General features: G+C 39.2%; 1 protein-coding gene across 2 annotated transcripts in view; it reads right to left on the reverse strand.

Moving 5' to 3' along the window:
• MNAT1 (MNAT1 component of CDK activating kinase) overlaps positions 1-24,868 on the reverse strand; it is a 107,810-nt gene that overhangs the window by 23,661 nt on the left and 59,281 nt on the right. For both annotated transcript variants that reach the window (XR_012680355.1, XM_075193531.1), the window contains exon 7: positions 14,847-14,968. Coding sequence is in view for 1 of the 2 variants with exons in the window: in XM_075193531.1 (XP_075049632.1) it covers positions 14,847-14,968 (122 nt within the window). In the remaining variant the exon portion in view is untranslated. The remainder of the gene's footprint in view (positions 1-14,846; positions 14,969-24,868) is intronic.

Consider the following 24,868-nt stretch of genomic DNA (forward strand, 5'->3'; position numbering starts at 1 on the left):
ACGTAATTGATTCAGGAATAATTTCTACCCTGCTGGCCTCTTGTTGTAGTAAAAGTAATACAGCTTTATTGAAGAAAGCAGGGAAACAGTAATTGTACTTCTTTCCATCCCAAACCTAAAACAATTCTAGGCAAACGTTGTATAAATTACAGCCACAGATTGAAAATTAAATAACAGTGCTGGGTCCATATGAGCTCATGAAGCAAACTAGCTTCCTGTATATTTAAAACCCTACTAAACAAAACATTCCAATTAAGTCAATAGTAAAGGGATATAACACAATCAAACAAAACTGAGAAAACACATAATGTGTCCAGGGGCGCCCAAACATTTGCATATTACTGTAAACATTTCTGGGCTCCAATTATGTTTTATTGGCACATAATCCATAGGCACAACTGAACCATGAGTTGCCAGTTTGGCTTCCAGATTTAAGCAGTGTTTAAAAAGGTGAGGAACGTATGCTAAATGAAGCAATAAGAGGGTATTGCTGTTAATTTGGAGTTGAATAATCAAAACTGGTTAGGGGCTTACAGTCTAAATTCCATAATACACTCACACACAGACTAGGGTCAATTTGTTAGCAGCCAATTAACCTACCAGTATGTGTTTGGAGTGTGGGAGGAAACCGGAGCACCCGGAGGAAACCCACGCAAACACGGGGAGAACAAAAACTCCTCACAGATAAGGCCATGGTCGGGAATTGAACTCATGACCCCAGCGCTGTAAGGCAGAAGTGCTAACCACTAAGCCCCCGTGCTGCCCAGATAAGGTGTAAATAAGCAATGGAAGTCTCATACGTATAGAGTAATCACAATATCGGACCTGAGCAACCTGTGTTGTGGAACTTAAAGTTCCAGCATGCCCACCAGCCTATGTGGCCTAAAATGTGATTTATTACATTTATATATATATATTTTTTAAGGGTGATCACTCCCCTTCTGATTCTGCTGTGATTGGGTATGATGGTTATTTTATATAAATAACTTGACTGACCAGACATTTCAACACATTGAAAATTGATATAAATGTGCCTAAAATATATTACAAGTGAAAATAAATAAAAGCGTCATGCCTTTTACCCTGTTACTTACAGTACTAAAGTACATTGTACACAATTAGTAACAGGAGATTATTCTCCCCAACAGTAACTGTACTTCTCATACGATTCCTGTGTGCCTTGAACAACTGTATGCAGCGTCAGGAAGCAATTCTTAGCCGATTGCAATGATCGAAGTTTGCCCTTTCCTGTTGTGTATTACGTATATTGCCATGCTGCCAACCTCCCAACTTTGCGGAAAAATGAATCGGGACAGGGGACATGACCATGTCATGGTGGGGGCAAGCATTAGGCTGTCCCTTACCCCCAACCTCCGAACCCCCATTCATTGCTGCATTCACTGCTGCAAAGGAAAACGCTGTCCAACTATCCGGCCCACGGGACAATTGGGAGGTATGTTACTTTCCAAAATATATTTCTACTTCTTTGGGTAAGCTTTACACTTTTATTCTTCAATATTAAGGTATTTCAAAGGTTCACAGTGGCCAGCAAAGCCTAGATAAGATCTTGTCAAGTGGGAATTATCACACAGTTCACAGATTACCATCTTATTTTATATTTCACAGGCAGCCTCTGATATTCCCCGTAAAGAGAACGTCAGCTAGATTTTTCTCCAATTATCCCCAAACCAGTAGAACCATGGTGTTTCCATGCCCAGGTCAACTGTGGTTCACAAAAATACCCCAAAGCTGAACATAATGCTTCTCCTAGGCTAACAAACTGTGCCCACTGCAAGGATGTCGATGAAGCTGAATGGATATCATCATCATCAACATTTATATAGCACCAGCAAATTCCGTAGCGCTTTACAATTGGGAACAAACATTAATAAAACAATACTGGGTAATAAACACAGATGGAGAGGTAAGAGGGCCCTGCTCGCAAGCTTACAATCTATGGGACAATGGGAGTTTGAAACACAAGGACACGTGCTACATCATACTGCACACAGGACCAGCTAGAATGCAAAGGTAAAAGTATTGAGTGGGCTGTATGTGTTGCAATGTTGGTCAGAGGGTTATTGTCTTGTGTTAGCTGTGTAGAATGGATATCTACCATAGCTTTTCTAACCAGCTTACTTGAGAACCTCAAAGCGCAAGTAGACTACTTTCTGACCGTTCCAAGCTTAGTCTGGGAAAAACATCAGGTACAACAGAGGAAACCAGCTACTGAAACCATGGGAGTCCCAAGCACAGAACTTGCAGAGTTCAAGTTTGGGGAGGAGAGTTTTCTTTTAGTTATAAAATTAACTGAAATTCTCATTTCATGCCAGTTGAGAAAAAATAAAATGTGTTTAATAATGGAAGTTGTGTAATGAAATGTGAATCATGGCAGTTTCTTTTTATAACCATTTAATCCTGCAAATTCTGAGCACTTTGCATGTTCCGTTTAGGAAGCAGGATTTTTATTCACACGTCTCCTTCATTTCTGTGGACGGTTCAATATGGAAATTGATGAAGTAGGACACCGACTTCAATGCTTTGAGTTACGACCAGGTCCTCGGCGACTATAAAATGTATTGCACACTTATTTTGTGCCTATTTTTTCGATGGTGAAAAAATTAAGCTTGTTTAGGAGCACAAACCACAAGAAAATGAAAACCATACCTCTCTCTCTTCCAATTTCCAATAAAGAGATTGCAATATATGTGGTTGCATTTAAATCTAGTCATACACGAAGAATAATAAGGTTTAAATTCTAGTTTGACTAAAGACCGCAGTTTCATTGCAAGATTAAAATGAAGAATGCTTTCATATTGGAATTCTTTCCAAGCAATATTTCACAGACTTTATTTCATGTGGATAAAAATGAATATTGCAAATTCTTATGAGGTGAATTAAACAGGTTTGTCATCTACTAAACCTAGTTTCATTAATGTCTTACTTGTTTGATGCAGAAAAGCCTTTAACATGTTTTGGTGATATGCTAAGCCAGGCCACACATTGTACATTTTTAATTTCACTCATATGAAATGTACTTCATAGGCAATTACTCAAATTGCAAGAGCACATAATACAAGTCTTGTACTTTCATTCCCATGATAATTATTTATTTACTTCGCCAAATAAATATCAAAAGAAAGCTGAAAATACAATTATACAAAATATAATAGCCAAAATACAAGGCGCACAAAAATGTCAAACATTTTGATTTTGTCAAGGTATGACCATATATTTTCATTATGGGTGTAAACAGGATAGTACTAATAATACCCTGATACAAATTGTGCACTATATGCATATTTATTGATACTTCTACATTATGTTTATTTGCTCGCTCCTGCTCATTCTTGTATATTGAGTTATACGGTGGTAGTCAATTTATCGATGACAACGACAACACTTACCTCGACTACTTGAGGACGACGCCGTCATTTCCGACACACTTAGGGAGGAATTCAATTTCCCCTCGAATTAACGCGGCGTTAAATTTATTACCGTTATTATGGTCGTTTAAACACCGGCATTTTGCTCACAGCTTAAGCCAGCGTTGAAACTACAGTAATACCGATAATTAAGAGCATTATTACCGTAATAACGGTAATAATGCGCAGGCCGCGTTACTTTTGTCGGTAATGCGGCCAATTGAATTCCCCCCTTACAATCCTTACTGTTTGTAAAACAAACGTCCAACTATAGCGACCAATCAACATCCGGACACGAGTAAATGACGTCACTATGAAGCGCGACTATTATTGCTGCCATTAAGGGGGTAAAGGAAGGAGGTGGTGGTTGTACAATATTTGTTTTACAAAGGCTTCTACACTGTACAGCCGCCGCCTCCTTCCACTACCAGCGACGTCATTTACTCGTGTCGGGATGTTGATTGCTCGCAATAGTTTGACAAACAGTAGGGATTATAAGTGTGTCGGAAATGACAGCGTTGCCCTCAGATAGGCAGGGTAAGTGTTGTCGGCGTTTAGATCATCGCACTAACGTACCCAAACCGATTTATATGTCTTGCTATATGATTTGATATATTTTAGGGTTTTTTGTTGTTTTTTTTAAACTCCACTGGTTTATATTTCATGGTATGAAAACACCTATATTAACAGACTTGTGAATGACAAATTATTTTAATTTCATACTGTATAAACTTATATTTTAGATAAAATGTTCCATACAATGTCATACATTCCTAATTTGCTATGCTATGATTTTGAGCTTCTCAATAATATTTCAGCAGACCTTTAATGAACGTTGTATTTTCAAAAATCAAAAAATGTATGTGGCAAATGGGTGGGGGGGGGGTTTCACTGCCTATTAGTGATGTTTTTAATACAACATCTTTAGAGGCGAGGACGGGGTTTAGTAATAAAATAAAAATATTTAAAATGCACGATTAGAAACTGAATATAGATAGACACTATCTGGTCCTTTAATTTTGCCAATTTTAAAGACCTATACAGCCTCATTTTGACTTTTTATTAAAGCTCAGCAACTAGGAGTTAACTGATTTTCAACAATAAAAGATTTGTATTGTTTGGTTTTTTTTTACGAATTTTACAAAAAAAATGCAAAAACATAAGTCCAACAAATAAAGGGTGGGATGAGAGGAGGGAGGAAGAAGTCAGGGATGAGAAACAGATACCACCCCAATATTGAGGTACTGCAGAGTAGCGCAAAACAATGACACAGAGTATAAATCAATGTTAGCGGAACCAACTAATGTGGAGGAGGAAGCTGGAGAGGCCAGAGTTTTCAAATAATAAACTCTCCAATTGTGCCATTTAATTAGGGCAGTGATAAGACATGTCGAATATGGGAACTAAATAGTTTCCATATCAAAACTTTTCTGGATTTTATCGATAATCACCGATAAAAGGTTTGCAGCACTGGTGGCTATAAAAATATGACCTAAAACAAATCTATTATGAGTTTGAATATGAGGCACATAATGTAATAAACCGCCACGGGCGAAGGATGTATGTCAACATTAACTTTACGTAGACCAAATAGTTTAAACAATCCACCGGCAGTCCACGTTTAAAGGATATTTACACCACCCCTCCACTGTGAATGCTGGTATCACTATTGCGTTGGGGAGTGTTAGCCTTCCTAATAAATGTCTCACATTCCATCTCAGCTCAGCATTTGTTGAGAGATCTGAACCTGTTGAGTGATAGAAGTAGTTTAGTGAATGATACGCCAATAGCCAATAGGAAGCTATAGACTGGAAACTTCCTCCTTTCTGACAAGACTCCACAGATAAGTTACTAGTGTAATATGGGTGGGGGGGCTACCTTATGTGTACAGTAAGGGGAAAAAAACTACCTAAGAAGCTCTACTTATTTATTACTGGGTGTGCGTTATGTGGATTGTTTGGGAAGAAAATAAAACAGTGTCTTTAACGGTTATAACGTTCTGGTAGTTGAATAAACAAAATTCTAGAAGCTACAGTATTTATTGCTAAGTTATGCCTCCGCCTACTGCTGCAGGCAGAGATAAGTGTTTTCAACACTGTCCAATTAAATGCTTGTGCTGCATATTAAATGAAGATAACACAACTAGCACTTAAAGCTCTGTCTGCACTCACTCTATTGAGCGGCTGCAGTTATGGGGCTAGTGTACGACTCCTCCTCGTTGCTTCTCTGCATTTTACAGATCGCACATACTAAGTGATAAACTGGCTCTATGAAGAAGTAGTAAACCAAAGCAGCACTTCCCCTTTAACTCTGATCTCTATCTCCGCTGGGATAAAGCTGCTGCAAGAATGGCAGATTGTTTATCTCTCCTCACTGTCACTGGGCAATCATCAGGGGAACGTCCTCCAGGATCTACTCTATTTCCCTTCAAATGTACAGCGATAGCATTGGTCATGTGTCCTTGTGTTTACAGAGCTTTTACATTTCTTAGGAAAGTGCAAGCCATTCCCTCATATACATGAAGCTATAGACACTGTGCCCTACCTTCTCTTCTTCCCCTTTCCAGAATGATGGAGCATAAGGAAGCTCCACCCCCTATGCAGATTTCTACAAAGGAATGTGACTGATAGTTGTCTGTACAGATGTATTAAAGTGTCATGTACCAATACCTGACTTGTCAAGGTCCCCTCCTCCTTGCAGATTAAAATATAAAATAGCTGCACTGGATCACAGATGAATAACCCATTGGATTAGATACCAAATTGTAGACATACTTCCTCTTTAATGCAACAGAAGAAAAGCAAAATATAACGATCAAAGTGAATTTATGTACCTGAAAGTGGCATTATTAAAATATTAAAAGGTTCATAGTGATGGGAGGGGGGATTTTGCTTTCATGACTATGGGTATCCAGTAGGTGTTGTTTATACAGAGAATTATCCTCTACTTGGCTAATGGCCAATGGGTAATTCACTCATATGGGCTAAAATAAAGAGAGGAACTATTGCAAGTATATATTTAATTTCAGGTAATACCATTGTAATCATCTGTCCTACTGATTGCACTACTCAGATCTGATAACGAAAAGCATTAAAAGATTCCATAACAAATATCTGCTTCCAAGTGACGAAAAACAAAATCTGGTGAGCACAGACATTATTCATTCCAGGCTAAAATTAGCCCAATAGGAGGTGAAGGGGGGGGGGGGGGGGGGGTCGGGGTCAGAAATATTGAGAGTTGCAAAAAATTTTTTTTTTTTATCCTAAGCACAAAACTGCAGCCATCCCTTGAGATGCAATTAAGTGAATTCAAAGAACCTTTATGAATACGGGAAAGAATCTACAATACACGACTTACTAAGGGTAAATATTTCCAAAGACATCTCACTAGCTTTTTTCTTTTTTTTCTTAAGTCATAGAAAACTACTTTAATGAGGACCATACCTTTGCTCAAGTGGTTAGCCATATAACTACATTAAAAAAAAAAGGAGAGGATTAAATGAAGCTCTCCTACTGCCCGGTTGTTTTTTAGCTTAAAGTCTTGTATGCGATATTTTTTTTCTTTTTTTTTCTTGCACAAGGATAAACATTGGGATTTACAATTTTAAATCCCACCCTACAAAAAGAGTATTCTGTATAATTACATTTCCTACAGTGACTGTAATCTCCTGGGTATGCTTTCCAGACTAAACAGCCCCATTCAGCTGCCCTGCGTCTGATTGTCGATGAAAGAAACTTGTTTGACAACTGCTTCGAGCAGAAACATATTTTTCCATGATTACAAAAAAAAGCAAAAAAAAAAAAAAAAAAAGTTTGGGGGAGAGGAAAAAAAAAAAAAAGATTTAAAAAACAAAAAAAAAAAAAAATGATATGGCCAGACAAGCATTCCAAGCACAGAGGCTCATGTGAGATCGATGAGTTAATAGTCGAGTTAAAAGCCAACAAAAACAATTACTATGGATATTTTGCCGTCATGGCCAGCTTTTGAGGTTAATTTAGTGGTGTGCTCCAACAGCAGCCAAGTTTTAATATAACTAACTACACCACGCAAGCAGACTTCCTCGACGGTTCTTTCAACATTTTCCATATTCTGTGCATTTATCGCACTCCTGGGACCCCTTGCCGTTACAGAGCCCACTCTATACCCCCAGGTGGGCGGAGAGGAAGAAAATCTATCGGCTTCCTCGACCTTTAATTTGTGCACTGTCTAATGGTATTGACAGAAAACGTCTATTTAAACCCTGTGCACTACAGAAGGCGGCTTCAAGCACTACAGTATTTGATTTGTCACTAAAGAATATGGGGAGGGGGGGTTGATTTTTTTTTTTTTCTATTTTGTTTTTTTAAACAGCTTTGAGAATTCGTTGCTGGCTGTTCTTCATCACTGTCCTAGATTTTTTTGGGGAGTTGTGAACAAAACTGTTATAATTGAGTTTTACAAACTGTCTTTCAAATTTAACGCAGAAGGAAAATATGCAGCCCAGTCCTGCAATCAGCACAGTGCTGGCATGTGTTAATAAGCGGCTGTATTGACAGGGCAGATGGATCCGAGTAACAGGGTAAAAGACATGTGCTTGTTTCTACATGCAGTAATGTTTACTAGACACAATTTGTTAAAAAGTCTGCTCAATCAATTAATTTATTTAAAATAACCGTCGCACCTAATCACAAAATCAGAAGGGGAATGATCACCTTTAAGATGTTGTCCATTACATTTATACATTTTTTTTAGACAACATACCGCAAGCATAGGTTGGTGGGCATGCTGGGACTTTTAGTTCCACAACACATGTTTGCTCAGGTCCGATATAGGACTGTATATGTAGCAGGCTTCCATGGACACTGTATGCCCTCCTTTAAGACGTGGTGTAAAATCTCTTCTAAGCTGCCCGAGTGTGTCTGGGTTCTGACTGCCTTCTGATGAGGTCATGCATCCCATGGTTCCCGCAGTACCACGGGATGAGGAGGTGCATGTTTAAAACCCTTTTTGATGGCTTTAGAATTATGAGCCACAAGACCAGTTTCCATTATTCAACAGCAATAGCCTCCTGTCATTACTTTATTTAGCAGCCGTTCCTCACCTACACACAGACCCGGCTTAAGTCTGGGAGCCAGTTTGGCAACTCATGGTTTAATTCTACCTATGGATTCATTGTCAATAAAACATAATTGAGAACCAAAAATGTTTACTATATGCCAATACCTGGGCACCTCTATACTACATGTTTTACCGACTCTCTAGGTGAAAAGACGTTAAACACAACCACTTAAGGCTACAAACTTGAATGCGCAATTACTACTTACTTGCTAAATTTTATCGATTAGCAAAATAAAACAGTGGCTGTGGGATGTGAAGTAGTTTGGGCACCCTGTCAGTCAGTACATAGTAACACCTTCTTAGGCAGAAAACAAAGCTTCCAAATGTTTCTGTATACTTGTACTAACAATATAAATTGTTATAATAATTATTTACTATTATGTAAATGTTTTTCAATAAGAGGAACCTGGCGATCAACTATAAACGGCATGGCGACCCATTTTTGAGACAAAAGCAATAGGTTAAGAACACCTGATGAAAGTCTCTTAAACGCCTTTGATCCGTACAAATCTCTCAATTATAAAAATACCAAGTATATTTGTTTTCTATGCGTGTGTACAAGAAGGTGTGGTCACATTACACTGGGGCATGTCAAGTCCTCTGGGGGCATGCAAAGACCCTTTCCACTACCCTAAAAATACCCCTTCAATGCCGCGTGAACCTTCCGCTGGTACTCGCGGCATTCAATATAACCGCAAATAATTTTTTTGTTGGGCTCAAAACAACCAGTGGTCCTAATCAAAAGCTGGTAACGACGACATGTTGATCAGGATAAGTAGATAATACATCATAAATGCTATCTGACCATGGGGTATATTTACTAAACTGCGGGTTTGAAAAAGTGGAGATGTTGCCTATAGCAACCAATCACATTCTAGCTGTCATTTATTTAGCAGATTCTACAAAATGACAGCTAGAATCTAATTGGTTTCTATAGGCAACATCTCCACTTTTTCAAACCCGCAGCTTAGTAAATATACCCCCAAGTCTTCACATAGGATCCAAAGGTTTGGACCAAGAGCCCAATGGTCAAACCTTTCCAATATAGCAGCACATTACGACAAATTGGACATCGATCTGGGTGCTTGGTCTAAACCATATCTCATGAAATATGGGCCCCCAAGCCACTGACGTGGTAAGCAGCTCTGCCTCTACACAAACCACCAGACTAATAGTCATTTTCAAGCCAATACCCGTCATTAGAGCATGCTACCAAACCATCAACCACCTTGTTTGTTTCCCTGGCTTGCCAGCATTCTACCCCATTCCTTCCCACAATGCTCACTAAAATACCATTGCTATAAACTCACCAACAGGGTGCTAGTGCCAACTATTTAAATATAGCTATGTATTGTCTAACTTTCAACAGTTCAGACGACAAAAGAAATAGAAGAGACCATCTCAGAAATTCTGTTCCTCATTTACAATATATATTTTAAATTTAACTGCAACAGGATCTCAACAATACATCCTACGCAGTATCATATAACCGTCTGCGTAGACTTGAGTCGTCTGCTAAAATCATTGGAGGTACAGCTCTTAAAGACTTAAAACTTTCAAAGAGATTGGGAACAAAGGCCTAAAACCAAATTAGCATTCCAAGGCCAGAAATATTCTAGTCAAATACTTTCACAGACCGACAGTAGACAATTTCAAGAATTCTTTTTCAGATTGAAGATCATTTGGTATTCAAAACTCCCACAGAGAATATTTGATTGTAGTACTCAAATTAACATATGTATTTGAAAAACCATAAACAGAGGCAGGATGAGCAGTTACAGCATGTCTCTTCCAGACATATTTAAAATATACCTGTCAGCGTGTCATGCTTTTAAAAATGCAAAAGTGCAGTGTGTTTAATACAACAAGTTGTAATTGATGTGTGATGCTTTGTTTATAATATCATAAGTGGATAATAGGTCAATTTAAAAAGAGGACACAACAAGTCTTCATTAATGGAGTTCAGCAGTGCCGTACTACAATCGCACATCCAATGATTGCCTTGGAGGTAACAATAGGGTCTCATGGAGGAGTCCTGCTCAAAAAGGAAAAAAATGGAGGTGTTGCCCCTTGCAACCAATTAGATTCTAGCCCCACGGCTATCTAGCACATTCAAGCCCCACGGCTATCTAGCACATTCAAGCCCCACGGCTATCTTGCACATTCTAGCCCCACGGCTATCTTGCACATTCTAGCCCCACGGCTATCTTGCACATTCTAGCCCCACGGCTATCTTGCACATTCTAGCCCCACGGCTATCTTGCACATTCTAGCCCCACGGCTATCTTGCACATTCTAGCCCCACGGCTATCTTGCACATTCTAGCCCCACGGCTATCTTGCACATTCTAGCCCCACGGCTATCTTGCACATTCTATAAAATGAGAGCTAGAGTCTGATTGGTTGCTAAGGGCAACACCTACACTTTTCCTTTCTAATGAAGGTTTGGTAAATCTACCACTCAGGGCGAGATTCAATTCAACACAATGTGCCTCCAGAACAGTCCGTGGAGACACATTGTGATATTGTTCAGCAAGTAATCCTCGCTCATTTTTACTCACGCACATTAAGGGGCGCAGAAAAACGAGCAGAGATTCTTTACCGTAATAGGTGGCAATTTGCGCAGCCAGACTGCAGGTTGTATCTCCCTCTTAGAGTTTTATTGATTTGTAATTGATGTGCGCAGGTCCACTGACTCTTCAAGATCACTGCAAAAACATCATGGGGGTAAATGTATTATGCAGCGCTTTCTGCAAGTCGCTGATTTTCAGCGACAGCTACATTTAAAATGGCAATGTCTTTAAGAGCAAAACTTGCCCTTAAAGATATTGCTGTTTTAAATTTGCCCTGCAAAGTCCCCGAATATTGGCGACTTGCAGAAAGCGCTGCATAATACATTTCCCCCCAGGTCTCACTTTAAAATACTCCTTGCTCTATTCACACAATTTGCCCTGGTTCGTACTATCCAGACTATAGACACTGATTAGTGATTATGCAGCAATGTACAGTTTGCAGTCTAGTGTGACAAACCACTGAAGGGAAGGGAGAAAGTTACAATATTAATATTCCAACCATAGAAACAGAAAAGTTGAAGCTGGTCACAGACTGAACACCAAGCATCAGGATCAATATCCAGGTGACACACATATATGGGGGTCTATTGGTGTGGTCCGCGTACACAGGCCAATAGTGGCTATCTGATGGCTGGATGCATATATTCATAAAAGTTTTATACAGGGTATTAATATTAATAGCCCCTGCCCATTCTCAATAGGGAGCAATGAAAACTACTTCTAGTACCATTCGTGTTGCATCTATTGTCTTCAGCATCAGAGGACCACAGACAGACAGTATCTATGCCTTTAAAATCCATGATCACTGCCACACGGAAACCATGTACAACTACTGTCCACAATGTAAGTGTGTAATGGTCTCAGTCTTGCAGATTTAGTGGCTCATGTTGAGTTTAACGCAAATAGCATTTTTGCAACTTAATATGCTTTTTTATATCAGAGCATGCACACAAACCACTAGCTTCAGGAACAGAGCTTTATGCGCAGAAGTAAAAATGTGTATTATACATCAAACGTGCAATCTGCGTTCGACTCAACATCAGGGGCAAAAGCACGATTTCTAGAGGTGGGGTTACCAAATGTTTGATTTTGGAATCAAAAAGAAAACTATAACAAACTTGCTGCAATAAACCAGCAATAGACACTTTTTCGTAGTAAAATAGTTTGACTTTAAATAAGAAGTTTGGTTCTGTGACAGAGTGTAAGACGTAATCTAACAACAAGTGGTGCAGGAGCAGCTACGGTAATTACGGTAATACAATTAGCGCCACGTTATTCCTACATTAACGTGGGCAAATTGAATTCCCCCTTATAAAATATTAGTTTTCTCTCACACCTAACTAAAATAAAAACGATTAAAATTAGTGTTACAGTTACTTACCCAGCGCTGCACATTACACTTCAGGGGATAACAGGTCATTTACTTTCTGTATTTTCTATTTCAGACAATCACTAAAGCACTAGATACAAAACTGTAAAAATAATACACTAGAGATAAAAGTGATGGTGGACATTTTGTTGAGGTCAATGTCCATGAAAACATATGCAGATACTCATGGACAGGTTTGCTAGGCTGCATACAATGTGTTATATTACATTTAATACACCTACTAACTGGGAGATTCCATGATTAGACAAATGGGGGTTTCTGGGTAACTGGAAACTAAGTGCGTCAATTGTAATGAGCTCCTAAATGTGGAAAAAACACAAACTATATGACTTGGCTCTAGAATATTACATAAGTGAAATATAATTTTGGTGTCTGTTGTTAGAAGGAGGATAAATTTCCCAGACTATCCATTTCCACCATTCCAAGCAGTAGTATATCAGCTATAAACATTTTATTTTATTTTTAAATACTTTATTTATTTTAATTATTACATTACACATGACCGTGCTATTAACCAGTATCTATGGGAAGTGCCTCTAAGCCATATATAACATGTCAGGAGGTATATATATATATATATATATATATATATATATATATATATATATATATATATATATATATATATATATATATATATATATATATTTATTTATTTTAACATTGAGATACATAGAAAAATACAAAAACAAAAATACAAAAGCTATTTTACAATAGGAATCGCAGACAGGGGAAAGGAGCAAGTTAATTTGAGCTTTGATCATGATGTCCATTAGCTTGTGTTAACCTTTTCATAAAGAGACACATTTATTTTTATTAAAGTCCGCTTTATCGTAGCTGGTAAACCCGATTCAATAACCACCAATGTGTAAGGCGTGTGTTATATATGTTTCAGTTAAATCCTTTTGTCATTTTAGCAACAAACAGCCCACAATACCATTGTCTGTTTCATGTTTGGGACTGAAGATTTGTATACACAAATGTGAAGTTGCCATTCTGCATCTCTGGTTTCAGTTGCAGGGTCCCTCTGTGGTTTAACTTGAGGAAAGACTAATAGGGCTGTAAGGACCCAGGTCAGGTGAATTTATCATTATCCAGCCCTGAGACTCTATACAAGAACTTGGCGCATGCTTCCCAACATGTGATTTTCAACTTTTCCAAAGATATTTCCTCTACTGGTTAGTAAGGCCAAATAATTGAATTACCCTGTCCATATGTCTTAACCAGAATCCACATTTAAACATTTAAAACGGATACATAAACCTATAAACATCTGGAGCAGAGCAGCTTAGCGATTCCAACACGGAACACAGCGACTGTGAGCTAGAGATCCATCCTGGGATTGAGTAGGTATCAAAAGGTCAACGGCCATAAAACAGATAGACTCCCCCACCTGGCTATGATTAGCCAACAGGTCAATCACTTGACTGTTATAGTTGGACTCAATTTTAACAGGATTAAGAAAATACATATGTTGGTGACTGCATAAGTGTATTATTCCGGTCTGCTTTCCTATATTATAAAACATTTTATTATTTTATTTTTCTATCAATGGGAAAAAACAATTACAATATTCCAAATATTATCATCATTTATCCAAGTAGTTTGCTCTGAAAGACTAAAATAAATAAAGGTAAACAGGGAAAAATAAATAAAAAATACATGTCTGGAAAACAGTGTATTATGAAATAAGAATATAGTGTTTACTCTGTTATTTTGAGGACTAAGCGTGATCAGTGCTTCAATTATAACCCCTTATCCTATCAGATCACTGCCTGCTATACAACCACCTCTCTATTGGCGTGTACATAGCCCTAAACTTCTCCATTATATCAAACCCATTTTTATAACGCCACGCTCGCTAAAATGACAGTTACGGATTGCGTTTGGAGAACTCTTCTCCGGGAGGGGAGATCTTGCTAATGCATCCAGTCATTAGGCCCTGCCCCTATACCAATTTTGGCCTATTACAGCAGAGGGTGGGGCCTAGATGACACGCTTAACCTCGCGCCCCCAACCACGAAGTGGGCAGGATGCGGGAGGTTGCCCTGCTCTCCCTGGAGTCTTTCGGACATTCCGGGAGATTAGGCAACTAGGATGAATATCTTGTGTAATATTGGAAAATGCTAACACTAGTATAAAATATTATCGATGGAGCAACAAGAGTGTATGAAATCAGTTCCAGTCACGGATTTGTGCAAGTCTCCACAAAAATTCTCTGCGAGATTTGCACGCTGTTTACTAAACCAGATGTTCCCTAATTAGCTGTGTGTACATTGGACAATCACTTTCCTAAAGTCAACCTGTGTCCGTGAATGAATCCATTCTGTGGAAACCCAAATAAACAGATAAATACACTTACCCCAGTCTACTCAGCGTTTCTATTGGAGGAACTGTGGGACCGAATGTTTCTATGTGAATAGGTTGATATTGATACAAAGCTTCTTCCAGTTTTGCAATCGGCACAGAGGAGATATGCTGACCCTGCAAAAAGAAAAGTACATATTATATAATACGTAAAATTATTTGTTAGGAACCCCCCTCCCCCCACGTATAAACTTGTCCTTTGTGTACACTGCTGAAATTAAGTTTTACGTAACTATGGGAAGACTATAAGCCACTCGCATAAAATTTGTTTGCAAAGCTGTTTGGAAAATGTGAGGTAATTAGGATGGGATTTAATTTCTCAATAGTAATATTAGACAAAAAGCCTCTGAGCTTGCCTGTTAATGACTGCAATCAATGAGTTCCTGAAAGCACTACTGTGTAAAGTCATTACATTTGTAGACGGGAAAAAAACGTGAGGTGATTTTACAACAGAAATATAGAAAGCTAAACATTCCTTTATCAGCGTGTCAGGGCATGGCAGATAAGCAAGGAGGGGTAGAGTCAGCCATCTATACTAGAGGTGGGCAAAATTGTATTTTCTAAAGAGATAAACTGATCAATGTTCCATCAACAGGGCTGCAAATTACACCATACAGCCCACAGACATTCGCTATGCTGGACAGTCTTGATTGCAGGTGGGCCAATAGAACATCGGCTACTAGATTTACGGTATGACCATGGGGAAATGGCTAGTTGTTATCTGGTATGACTAGAGAGGAGAGGGGGGGGGTGGTATGGCCTATTCCAGTGATGGCTAACCTGTGACACTCCAGGTGTTGTGAAACTACAAGCCCCAGCATGCTTTGCCAGAAGATAACTAACTGATAGCTGGCAGAGCATGCTGGGATTTGTAGTTTCACAACACCTGGAGTGTCACAGGTTAGACATCACTGGCCTATTCTTCGTGATTCTGGATTAATGGAATGTTGGGACATTACCCCCTACAATCATATTATGCAAAAGAACTTTGAATAATATAGTAATAGGATACTAGTGTAAATTGTACACACAGCCACACAAACATGGGTCATCTATGACTACAAATATATCCCGCATCTTCCGTTACAGAGCTGTTCTACAGCTGCCTGATGGAGTTTGGCATAACCACCACAAAATGAAGGTCACAATTATTTATTAATAATAGATTTACTTAAGCAACAGATTTCCTTCAATCAGCCCTGAATTGTAAAAGTCACACCACCAAACCACCCATATATAAAATCAACAAATAAAACGTTTCAAGAATAGTTTCTATATTAGTGTTATGAAATTCTGCTCTATAAAGCATAACATTACATCATTGTATTTATAGTTATTTGCAGAAATCATTTCTGCATCCTCACTAACAGGATATCATGCACCTACTATTGCACAAATGCACTGGTTTTAAAGGGGTCAGAGCACGGGTTTGCAGGCCCAGTTGTCAAGGTCTGCACCCTCTAATGGGAGGAGCTTTTCAGATCCAAGCTATTTAAATGAACGAACAAGTGCGAAGCAGGAAGGTGTCCCCTATTTAACAGGTGGACACACAGAGGTTTCCTCCCGGGAGACACAATCGTGGCCTTTTACTTTTACTGGGATGCGCCTTCCAGTTGTACTACTGTGGAAATCCACTTCCAACATGGTAATTAATACAATCAAACACACTAAGAGGGTCACATAATAAACAAACACAGTCCTGACATCCCCTCACTCTCACAATTCCTTTAAAGACATAAATAAGGTTAAACCAAGCAATATATTAATATAAAACTGAATTAATGAAGGTTGGAGGTCCTAAAGGGGAAATACGTTGCACTTTGTAGAGGCGTTTTACCATTTCCACCATAAACATATTGCAGAGTATACACAAACCCGCACACGTGGGCACACGCGTGGGTGTGCGCTTTGATGTGCGCTTGGAGAAACAGTAGGTGCACTCGTACTAATTATACCGAGAACCGCGGCTCACTTATGTATAGAAAAATATTATTGCAGTAACTCAGAGGTGGGGGTACCACCTTTTTTCTGAATGTTGATAGACACACCAAAAAGTATATACTTACCATACTTTATATCCATTATTTCCCTTCCTTTATATGAATATATAACTGAGACTCGCTTAAGAGTTTGAGAACAACTGAAATGTGTTTGCAGGAAATTAACTTCTCTGACAAGTAATAGCAACAGGCTTTTAAAATATCCATAAGTCTCACTGGGAACCTCTATGACCTCTGCTGTATGATATTTATAATATGGTCAGGACTGCGAGCAAAATATAAACTGACCATTCCATAAAACACCTAAAACAGCACCTAAGCTAAAAATATAGAAATTACTTTGGCTGTTTTGGGTGAGCTTTGTCAGAGGCAGCGACCGTCTATTGCATTTGCACGATTAGTATTACGTGTGTCCTAAGACATATGTATTTAATAGACAGGTTCCGCCCGCTGTCACAGGACTCATTTTCAAAGCTTTTTCGGACAGCATCCACTTGTAGTAGTTTTACTTACAATACAGGAGAAAGGCGAGAAAATATTTCCCAGTAGTGCAAAACAGTTGTGTTGTTCACAATACAGAGAATTACTCAAATAAATAATACAAATAAATACAAAGAGCAGCAGGTCACCCAGCCACATGAACTAAAACAGTAAATTCCACAGACCTCTTCTCTATCACTATAGTCTGATTACATTGCAATTCAGGTGTCCTCAACACAACGGAAGGAAGACTTCTACTATAGAAACCAGCCTCTCACAAGTCATGAAGTTGACCATAGTGAACGATTGGCCAGGTTTCAGCCACTGCTGAGCTATGGGTCACCCAGCAGCAGACAGAACAATCAATTTTAGTACACATGTCGAGTCTCCTGAACATCATGTACAAGATGGACATCCAGGGTGCCAATGTATGAAGGTATTTACCATAGTAATGGCCTTCTGGTGCAACATATTAGAGTCACAGCAACTGTACCCCCATCATCATCATCAATTTATATAGCGCCACTAATTCCGCAGCGCTGTACAGAGAACTCACTCACATCATTCCCTGCCCCATTGGAGCTTACAGTCTAAATTCCCTAACACACACGTCAATTTTTAATAGAAGCCAATTAACCTACAAGTATGTTTTTGGAGTATGGGAGGAAACCCACGCAAACACGGCGAACATACAAACTCTACACAGATAAGGCCATGGTCGGGAATTGAACTTATGACCCCAGTGATGTGAGGCAGAAGTGCTAACCACTAAGCAACCGTGCTGCCCACTAAGCCACCGTGCTGCCCATCATTCAGTTTAAGGAGCCCTAACCAGCATGACGGACCACCTAGTTCAAATCTTTTCTTGACAGTAAGGCATTTTGAGACTCACCTATTGTTTTCAATGACTTTGCTTCATAATGCAGGGGATGGGATCGGGTCCAATTCACCCTCTAAAACAAACGTGGGACATGTATGGTATGTCGCATAGTTTCCGTGGGTGACTGTGGGCTGCAGCCTAAGGACGCAAGAAAATGCTGCACCTGAAAGCAGTGAGAGTGAGCTAGACCACTTGCATCTCTTCTTAAAAATCCAAAGGAGGTAATCCATCTGGATTTTGTTGTTGATCTCTAATTGTACTATATAGTATTGTTTTCCTACTAGTATAAGGTTGCTACAGTTAAAAAAAAAAAAAAAAAGTCATTATTTAACAATGGTAAAAATGTCACAAATCTGCTATGTCCTATAGCTTCCATTCACACAATAGGTATAAGTCAGTGTTGGCTAACCTGTGACACTCCAGGTGTTGTGAAACTACAAGTCCCAGCATGATTTACCAATAGATAGCAGCTTATTGCTGGAAGGGTATGCTGGGACTTGTAGTTTCACAACACCTGGAGTGTCACAGGTTAGCCAACACTGGTATAAGTGGTGACTGACTTAAAGCAAATCTTTGATTTGATACTACGGGTGCAAAGTCCCGTTGGAGCCTTGTGTGATGTAGCTGCAGTAAGTAAATAAGCCGTTGATTTTTACTTGTATTATTAGGACTCGCAATGTTTTAGTACCCTAACCTCCCGCGGAGAGTCATCACGCGAGGGTCCATTGAATCCCCCCCAAAGAGTGGCAGCACATACGTACTATCAATAACTAGTAAAATAAATGCTTATACCATTTGAAACATTTAGACCCCATTTGTGTGATGAACCCTCTTAACCCTGACAAGGTGATGATCTCACCCAGTTAAAATATCAATGGAGAATGTTTCTATTTTTTTAGATTTAATTTGAAGATTCACAAATTAAAGAGAAGAATGGAATAGCCAGGCTTGCTGCAATATCACAACACAAAACTAAAACGTAAGCAGTTTTAAAAGTCTAGTTATATATATGGAAAAAAGTTCACTATACAGGTAATTGTCAGAAAATGACGCGCAGTGACAAGAGTCATTAGACGCTCCGTGTCTGCCTGTAAATGATGTGATTGATTGCCTAACTAGCATTGGCAAATGCAGAGGTCATGATGTGACCAGAAGCCCTGCAGGGGGCACTCAATCACCAGTCTACCATAATGACACATCACAAGTCCCAATGTCAATTTAATGACTATGCATGAAAAACACGGAAAACCAGTTAGTACGCTGATGCAACAAAAACAAAAATAACAAAGCTCAGGATGCAGGGTAAAAACTCATAATAGTGCTGATAAATGTGTGATTTATACAGCACCATATTCCCTATAGCTTCCAGTATAGATTATATCCTTCCTACACAGCACAAGCCAAATTGCTTCTAAAATCTTACATTTTCTAGAGTTCATAAACCATTGTTCAACATTTTATTTGCCTATATAACCACTTATATCTTTACCTATATAACCAGCTATATATCTGTACCTATATAACCAGCTATATATCTGTACCTATATAACCAGCTATATATCTGTACCTATATAACCAGCTATATATCTGTACCTATATAACCAGCTATATATCTGTACCTATATAACCACCTCTATCTTTACCTATATAACCACCTCTATCTTTACCTATATAACCACCTCTATCTTTACCTATATAACCACCTCTATCTTTACCTATATAACCAGCTATATCATTTACCTATATAACCAGCTATATCATTTACCTATATAACCAGCTATATATTTACCTATATAACCAGCTATATCTTTACCTATATAACCAGCTATATCTTTACCTATATAACCAGCTATATCTTTACCTATATAACCAGCTATATCTTTACCTATATAACCAGCTATATCTTTACCTGTATATCTTATGACTATATGCACACTGTGTTTAAAACATACAACACGATTTACAGAATAGTAAAATGTGACAAAACAAATTACCAGCACTTCAAGAATTTGTTCTGCCCCCAAAAACTGATTTGCAAAGGTGTAATTTTTGGGTTTTATGACATGACCATTGTTAAATCAGTGACAACTTTTCTTGTAACTTGAGTAACCGCATTTCGGCCTTTACCAGATTCCTGCCCTCAGTCTGCCCAATGTATGTTAATTGATCACAGCACACAGCAGAGACCATTACATTAAAACTGATGCACGCTTTGCAAGTTGCACATCTGCCAAGTCAAACGTGCATCTGGAGGAAAATATTGTAAACTGTAGAAAAGTGTAAAACGCATGATATGTAATAAACAGTGCATTAAATATAACTAAAACACTTTCTTCGGAGGCAGTTTATAGTAGTAATCAGAGCACTGCACAACAGGGTAAGTGGTAGTAGTTAGCCAGGATTTTCTTTATACAATTAATAGATTTTTGTCAGCTAAAAAGGACATGATGCAAACCGATTTTAAAATATATTACTACACTGCAAATAATTACACCGCAATTAATGCAGTCATTTACATGACTACACAGTACCTGTGTTATGTCACTGCTGAACGTCACAGTTCTATAACTCATCATAATCATTTATTTATATAGCGCCACTAATTTCGCAGCGCTGCGGAGAGGAGAGGAGAGGAGAGGAGAGGAGAGGAGAGGAGAGGAGAGGAGAGGAGAGGAGAGGAGAGGAGAGGAGAGGAGAGGAGAGGATATATATTTATATTTGATAGCAGCCAATTAACCTACTAGTACATTTACGGAGTGTGGGAGGAAACCGGAGCACCCAGAGGGAACCCACCCACACACGGGGAGAGCATACAAACTCCACACAGATAAGTCCATGGTCAGGGATTCAAGTGCTAACCACTAAGCCACCATGCTGCCCCACTTGACTCAGAACAGTATTTGCATGTTAGTTTAACTTTGCCTCTTCCAACACCCAGTGGCGGACACTGGTGTAACATTCACCCTATTGGTCAAATCACCAACATTGGGTGACTGTTTTTCATCATCTAAAGGAATGTACTTATCATACAGTGTACAAAATTGTTTTCCTGTCTATTTTCTTGGTTTCATGCTGGAGTCTTAAGGATCCATATGTGCCGGAATAACCCTCCCCCTGTATTAGATGAACCATAGACGCAAGGTTGAAAGCGTCGATTTTCCCTGCTACTACCCCTGTTCCTGCAAATTTGTAATTTTGGTGCTAGTCACCATCTTTTATCTATGTTAACTTACAGAGCAGTCCAAGCTGTGACACCAGCCAATCAGAGGTAGAGGGAGGAGTCAGACAAAACACTGCATGCATTACAGTGGGGTGGGCATTTGTGGTGTCACTGATGGCTGGGCCCTATGAGGGCGGTCAGGATACAAGCAGCAGCTAATTTTTACGGTGTAAATTGCAGGAAAAGGGTTAAAATTAAATGCTTATATTTTAAAAAGACCACAAAAGTGACAACTGTGGGAAAACATTTTGTTCACATAACAGAATTTGGCCTTTCATTGGATCTTTTTTGGTGCAATTTTCAGTTCTCTCCAGGATAAAAAAAAATTAAAATATATTAAAATACATTTGCCTGACAGGTCCTAATCACCCAACATAACGTCACAAAACTCTGAACAGGAATGTCCCCAGGGAGTGTGTGAAAAGCTCTAGACCTTTCTGCTCAATTACTCAGGCAGCCATTTTCTTCCTGTTTTTCTCACTAAGAAAATGAATACTATATGTTTTTCCATGCACGGAGCTCAGACACCTCCAAGTTAGGGCCCTCTGAGAGTGCTAAAGAATCTGCGGTTGGAATATTGTACATTAGCCATAGAGTAGTTACACAGAAGGTCTGTGACTGAAACACGCTGTGCTTTGGTTTACATGCAAACCATCACTCTTTTTGAGAAGTTTTGTCTTTGAAGGAGTGCACATGATAAGTACAATGGTTGCTGTATTCTTGCATTAAAGATATCTATATGATAATCCACACACCCCAATGTGTAAGATGGTGTCACTTGGGGCCTGATTTATTAAGGAAGGTAATTCCATGTACTTGGCGCATTTTGCCTTTTTTTCACTCTGTGCATGTGTAAAGCCAAAACATACTCCAAAGAGCGCAATTCAAGCTCGCACGTAAACTACGCTTCCGACTGCCTATGATTTGAACGGCTGAACAGGGAGGGTAATGTCCGCATCCAAATCAAGCTTTGGGCATCTCTAAGGTGCGTGTTATTCAGTCGTATCAGTCCCACCAGCTACAGGTCAGGTGTAAGTGCTGAGCGACGGTGATGACGGCTGTGTATTCATGCTAGAACATGTGTTTGCAATCAAGAGCAACAGTGAAAATACATTTTATGTACAGTGGACATTAATAACATCCTGATAAATTTAGTTTATGGGGGGGGGTGGGGGGGGTTTGGGGATTTTTGTGCATGTTTTTTCATTAATGACTGTATTTATTAGCATATCACCATAACCGAATACCTTTTTTATTTATTTTTTTTTATTTTTTTTTTTATATACTTCTGTGCGAAACTTATATTCCACATATGTATTGTTCATATCCTGTAGTGTGTTGAGTCTGTCTCAATATGGCAAGTGCAGTATAAGCAGAGGTACCTACACCTGTATTCAACACAGTGGCAGATCCAGGGGAGGAGGGGGGAGGGGGCGATCGGGGCTTTCGCCACCCCCCCCCTAGCAGCAGAAAGCCTACCTTTAAAATAGGTCCCAGCCGCCGATCAAAATGGGAGGGGGCAGGGCCAATCGCAAGCGGAAGGTGGGGCTAAACGCGGCCCAGCCGATCAGAGTAGTCCCAGACGGCGATCAAAACGGGAGGGGCCAATCACAAGCGGAAGGCGGGGCTAAACGCAGGCCAACCAGAGTAAAGGAGGGGCGTGATTATGCAAAATCGCACCCCCTAAACAAAGTATAGGTCCGCGCCTGATTCAACATGACGTTTCTTCAGATCAGCTTGTAGTTGACTACGGATGTAATATTCTACCCAAATTATGTGCAATTTATAAAAAAAACAAAAAAAAACCACAACTGCACAATGTGTTAGTTTTGCCTGCGTTAATGAATATTTTGCATCCTGCAGTCAAGATATGTATCATTGCAGTCATGTTCAGCAAGCCAGCACAAAATAAATATTCAAAAACTATGCTGATTAACAAAAAACACACATCTTTGCCTTGTGAACAGTGATTTTTCCCACTACACAAGTTTGAGACCTGACTGAAGCATATGAAACGATAGAACAGCATGATCCCTATAGGATAATACACATTCACTTATAAAGGAGCGGCCTTTCTGTAAACCAGATCCGCCTCTCACGCCAATCAGACACAGCGAGTAACGTGAAACTAATTTATCTTAGCCTAGTGATCTCCGCCCAGAACTAAAATTTTAAGCTCTTTTAAAAGGGAACAGAATAGAATTTAAAGAAAAACAGACATTGGTAAAACTATGTTTAGAGAAGCAAGAAAAGGATAAAAAGCAGCAAAAAAACCAATTCAAACGCAATTTTTCCCAACATAATCCGGGACGAACTGAGGTAGCAAAAGAAATAATAGAAAAACGTTCTGTACATATGGAATAGACAGACAGAAACGCAAACAAATACAGGTTTATGGGAGGTCAAGAGAAATTGTGTAATATTTATTTGCATAGTACATAGTGTGACAGAAAACCGAAAAAAGGTGAGAAGGAGAGACAACAATTTGGTAGTCAAATCGCCACACAAAAGAATTCCAGGCAGTTTGTGCTGCTTAAAATTCACATAGGAAAATTGTCCAGGTACTTGCTAGGCAACAACAGTATTGGCTTTCATCTGTCCAAGGTAACTGCTTGGCTCAGCAGTGAGGAATGATATATTGATTTTCTATTGGGCTGGCTTTAAAGAGACCAGAGTGAACGCCAATAAAGTGGAGCAGAACTTATTTGAGAATTTAATGATCCTTATCAAGTAAGTCCTGTGCGTGGATATTTCTATTGTAATTACATTCCCACAATCGCTGCTGCTTACGTAAAACACAGGAATCAGCATTTCGGGAAGTCTAAGGATATTTGTTGTGCTTAACGTCACCATCCAAAATCTCCTCGTGCTAAAAAGAGTCCACATCACCTTTATTGGGTAACGGATTAAAACTCTTCCTATACATTTTAGTTTGCAGGTTGTTTCTTTAGGTCATTTATTATATGAACCAGATGGAGGACACATGGAGCGTTTGTAAAGCTTAAAAGTTTATAATGGCGTAGCCGCATCACCAACACACAGGGGAGGCAGCCATCTTGTGGGCTGAAGCAGTTTTCACAAGAATGCAGACTATTAATTCACTGGGAACTTGTAATATCACTGAGGCATGACTAACAGTCATGTGATTAGTTACTAGTGAACTGATAGGCTGAATACAGTTAGAGCCCACAAAATGGTGCCTCCACTGTCTGCAGATGAGAGGTGCACTTTAAGGTGCAGTCTGATGCCACAGATATAGTAGCTTTGTCCTGCTATTAGCATATGCGTACAACCTTTAAAAGGTGCCAGGTGTAGCTAGTGTCTATATCAGTGATGGCTAACCTGCGACACTCCAGGTGTTGTGAAACTACAATCCCCAGCATGCTTTGCCAGCTATCAGCTAGTTATCTACTGGCAAAGCATGCTGGAACTTGTAG

This window comes from Mixophyes fleayi, chromosome 12 (assembly GCF_038048845.1).
Source record: "Mixophyes fleayi isolate aMixFle1 chromosome 12, aMixFle1.hap1, whole genome shotgun sequence".
In the NCBI taxonomy this organism is placed as follows: Eukaryota; Metazoa; Chordata; class Amphibia; order Anura; family Limnodynastidae; genus Mixophyes; species Mixophyes fleayi.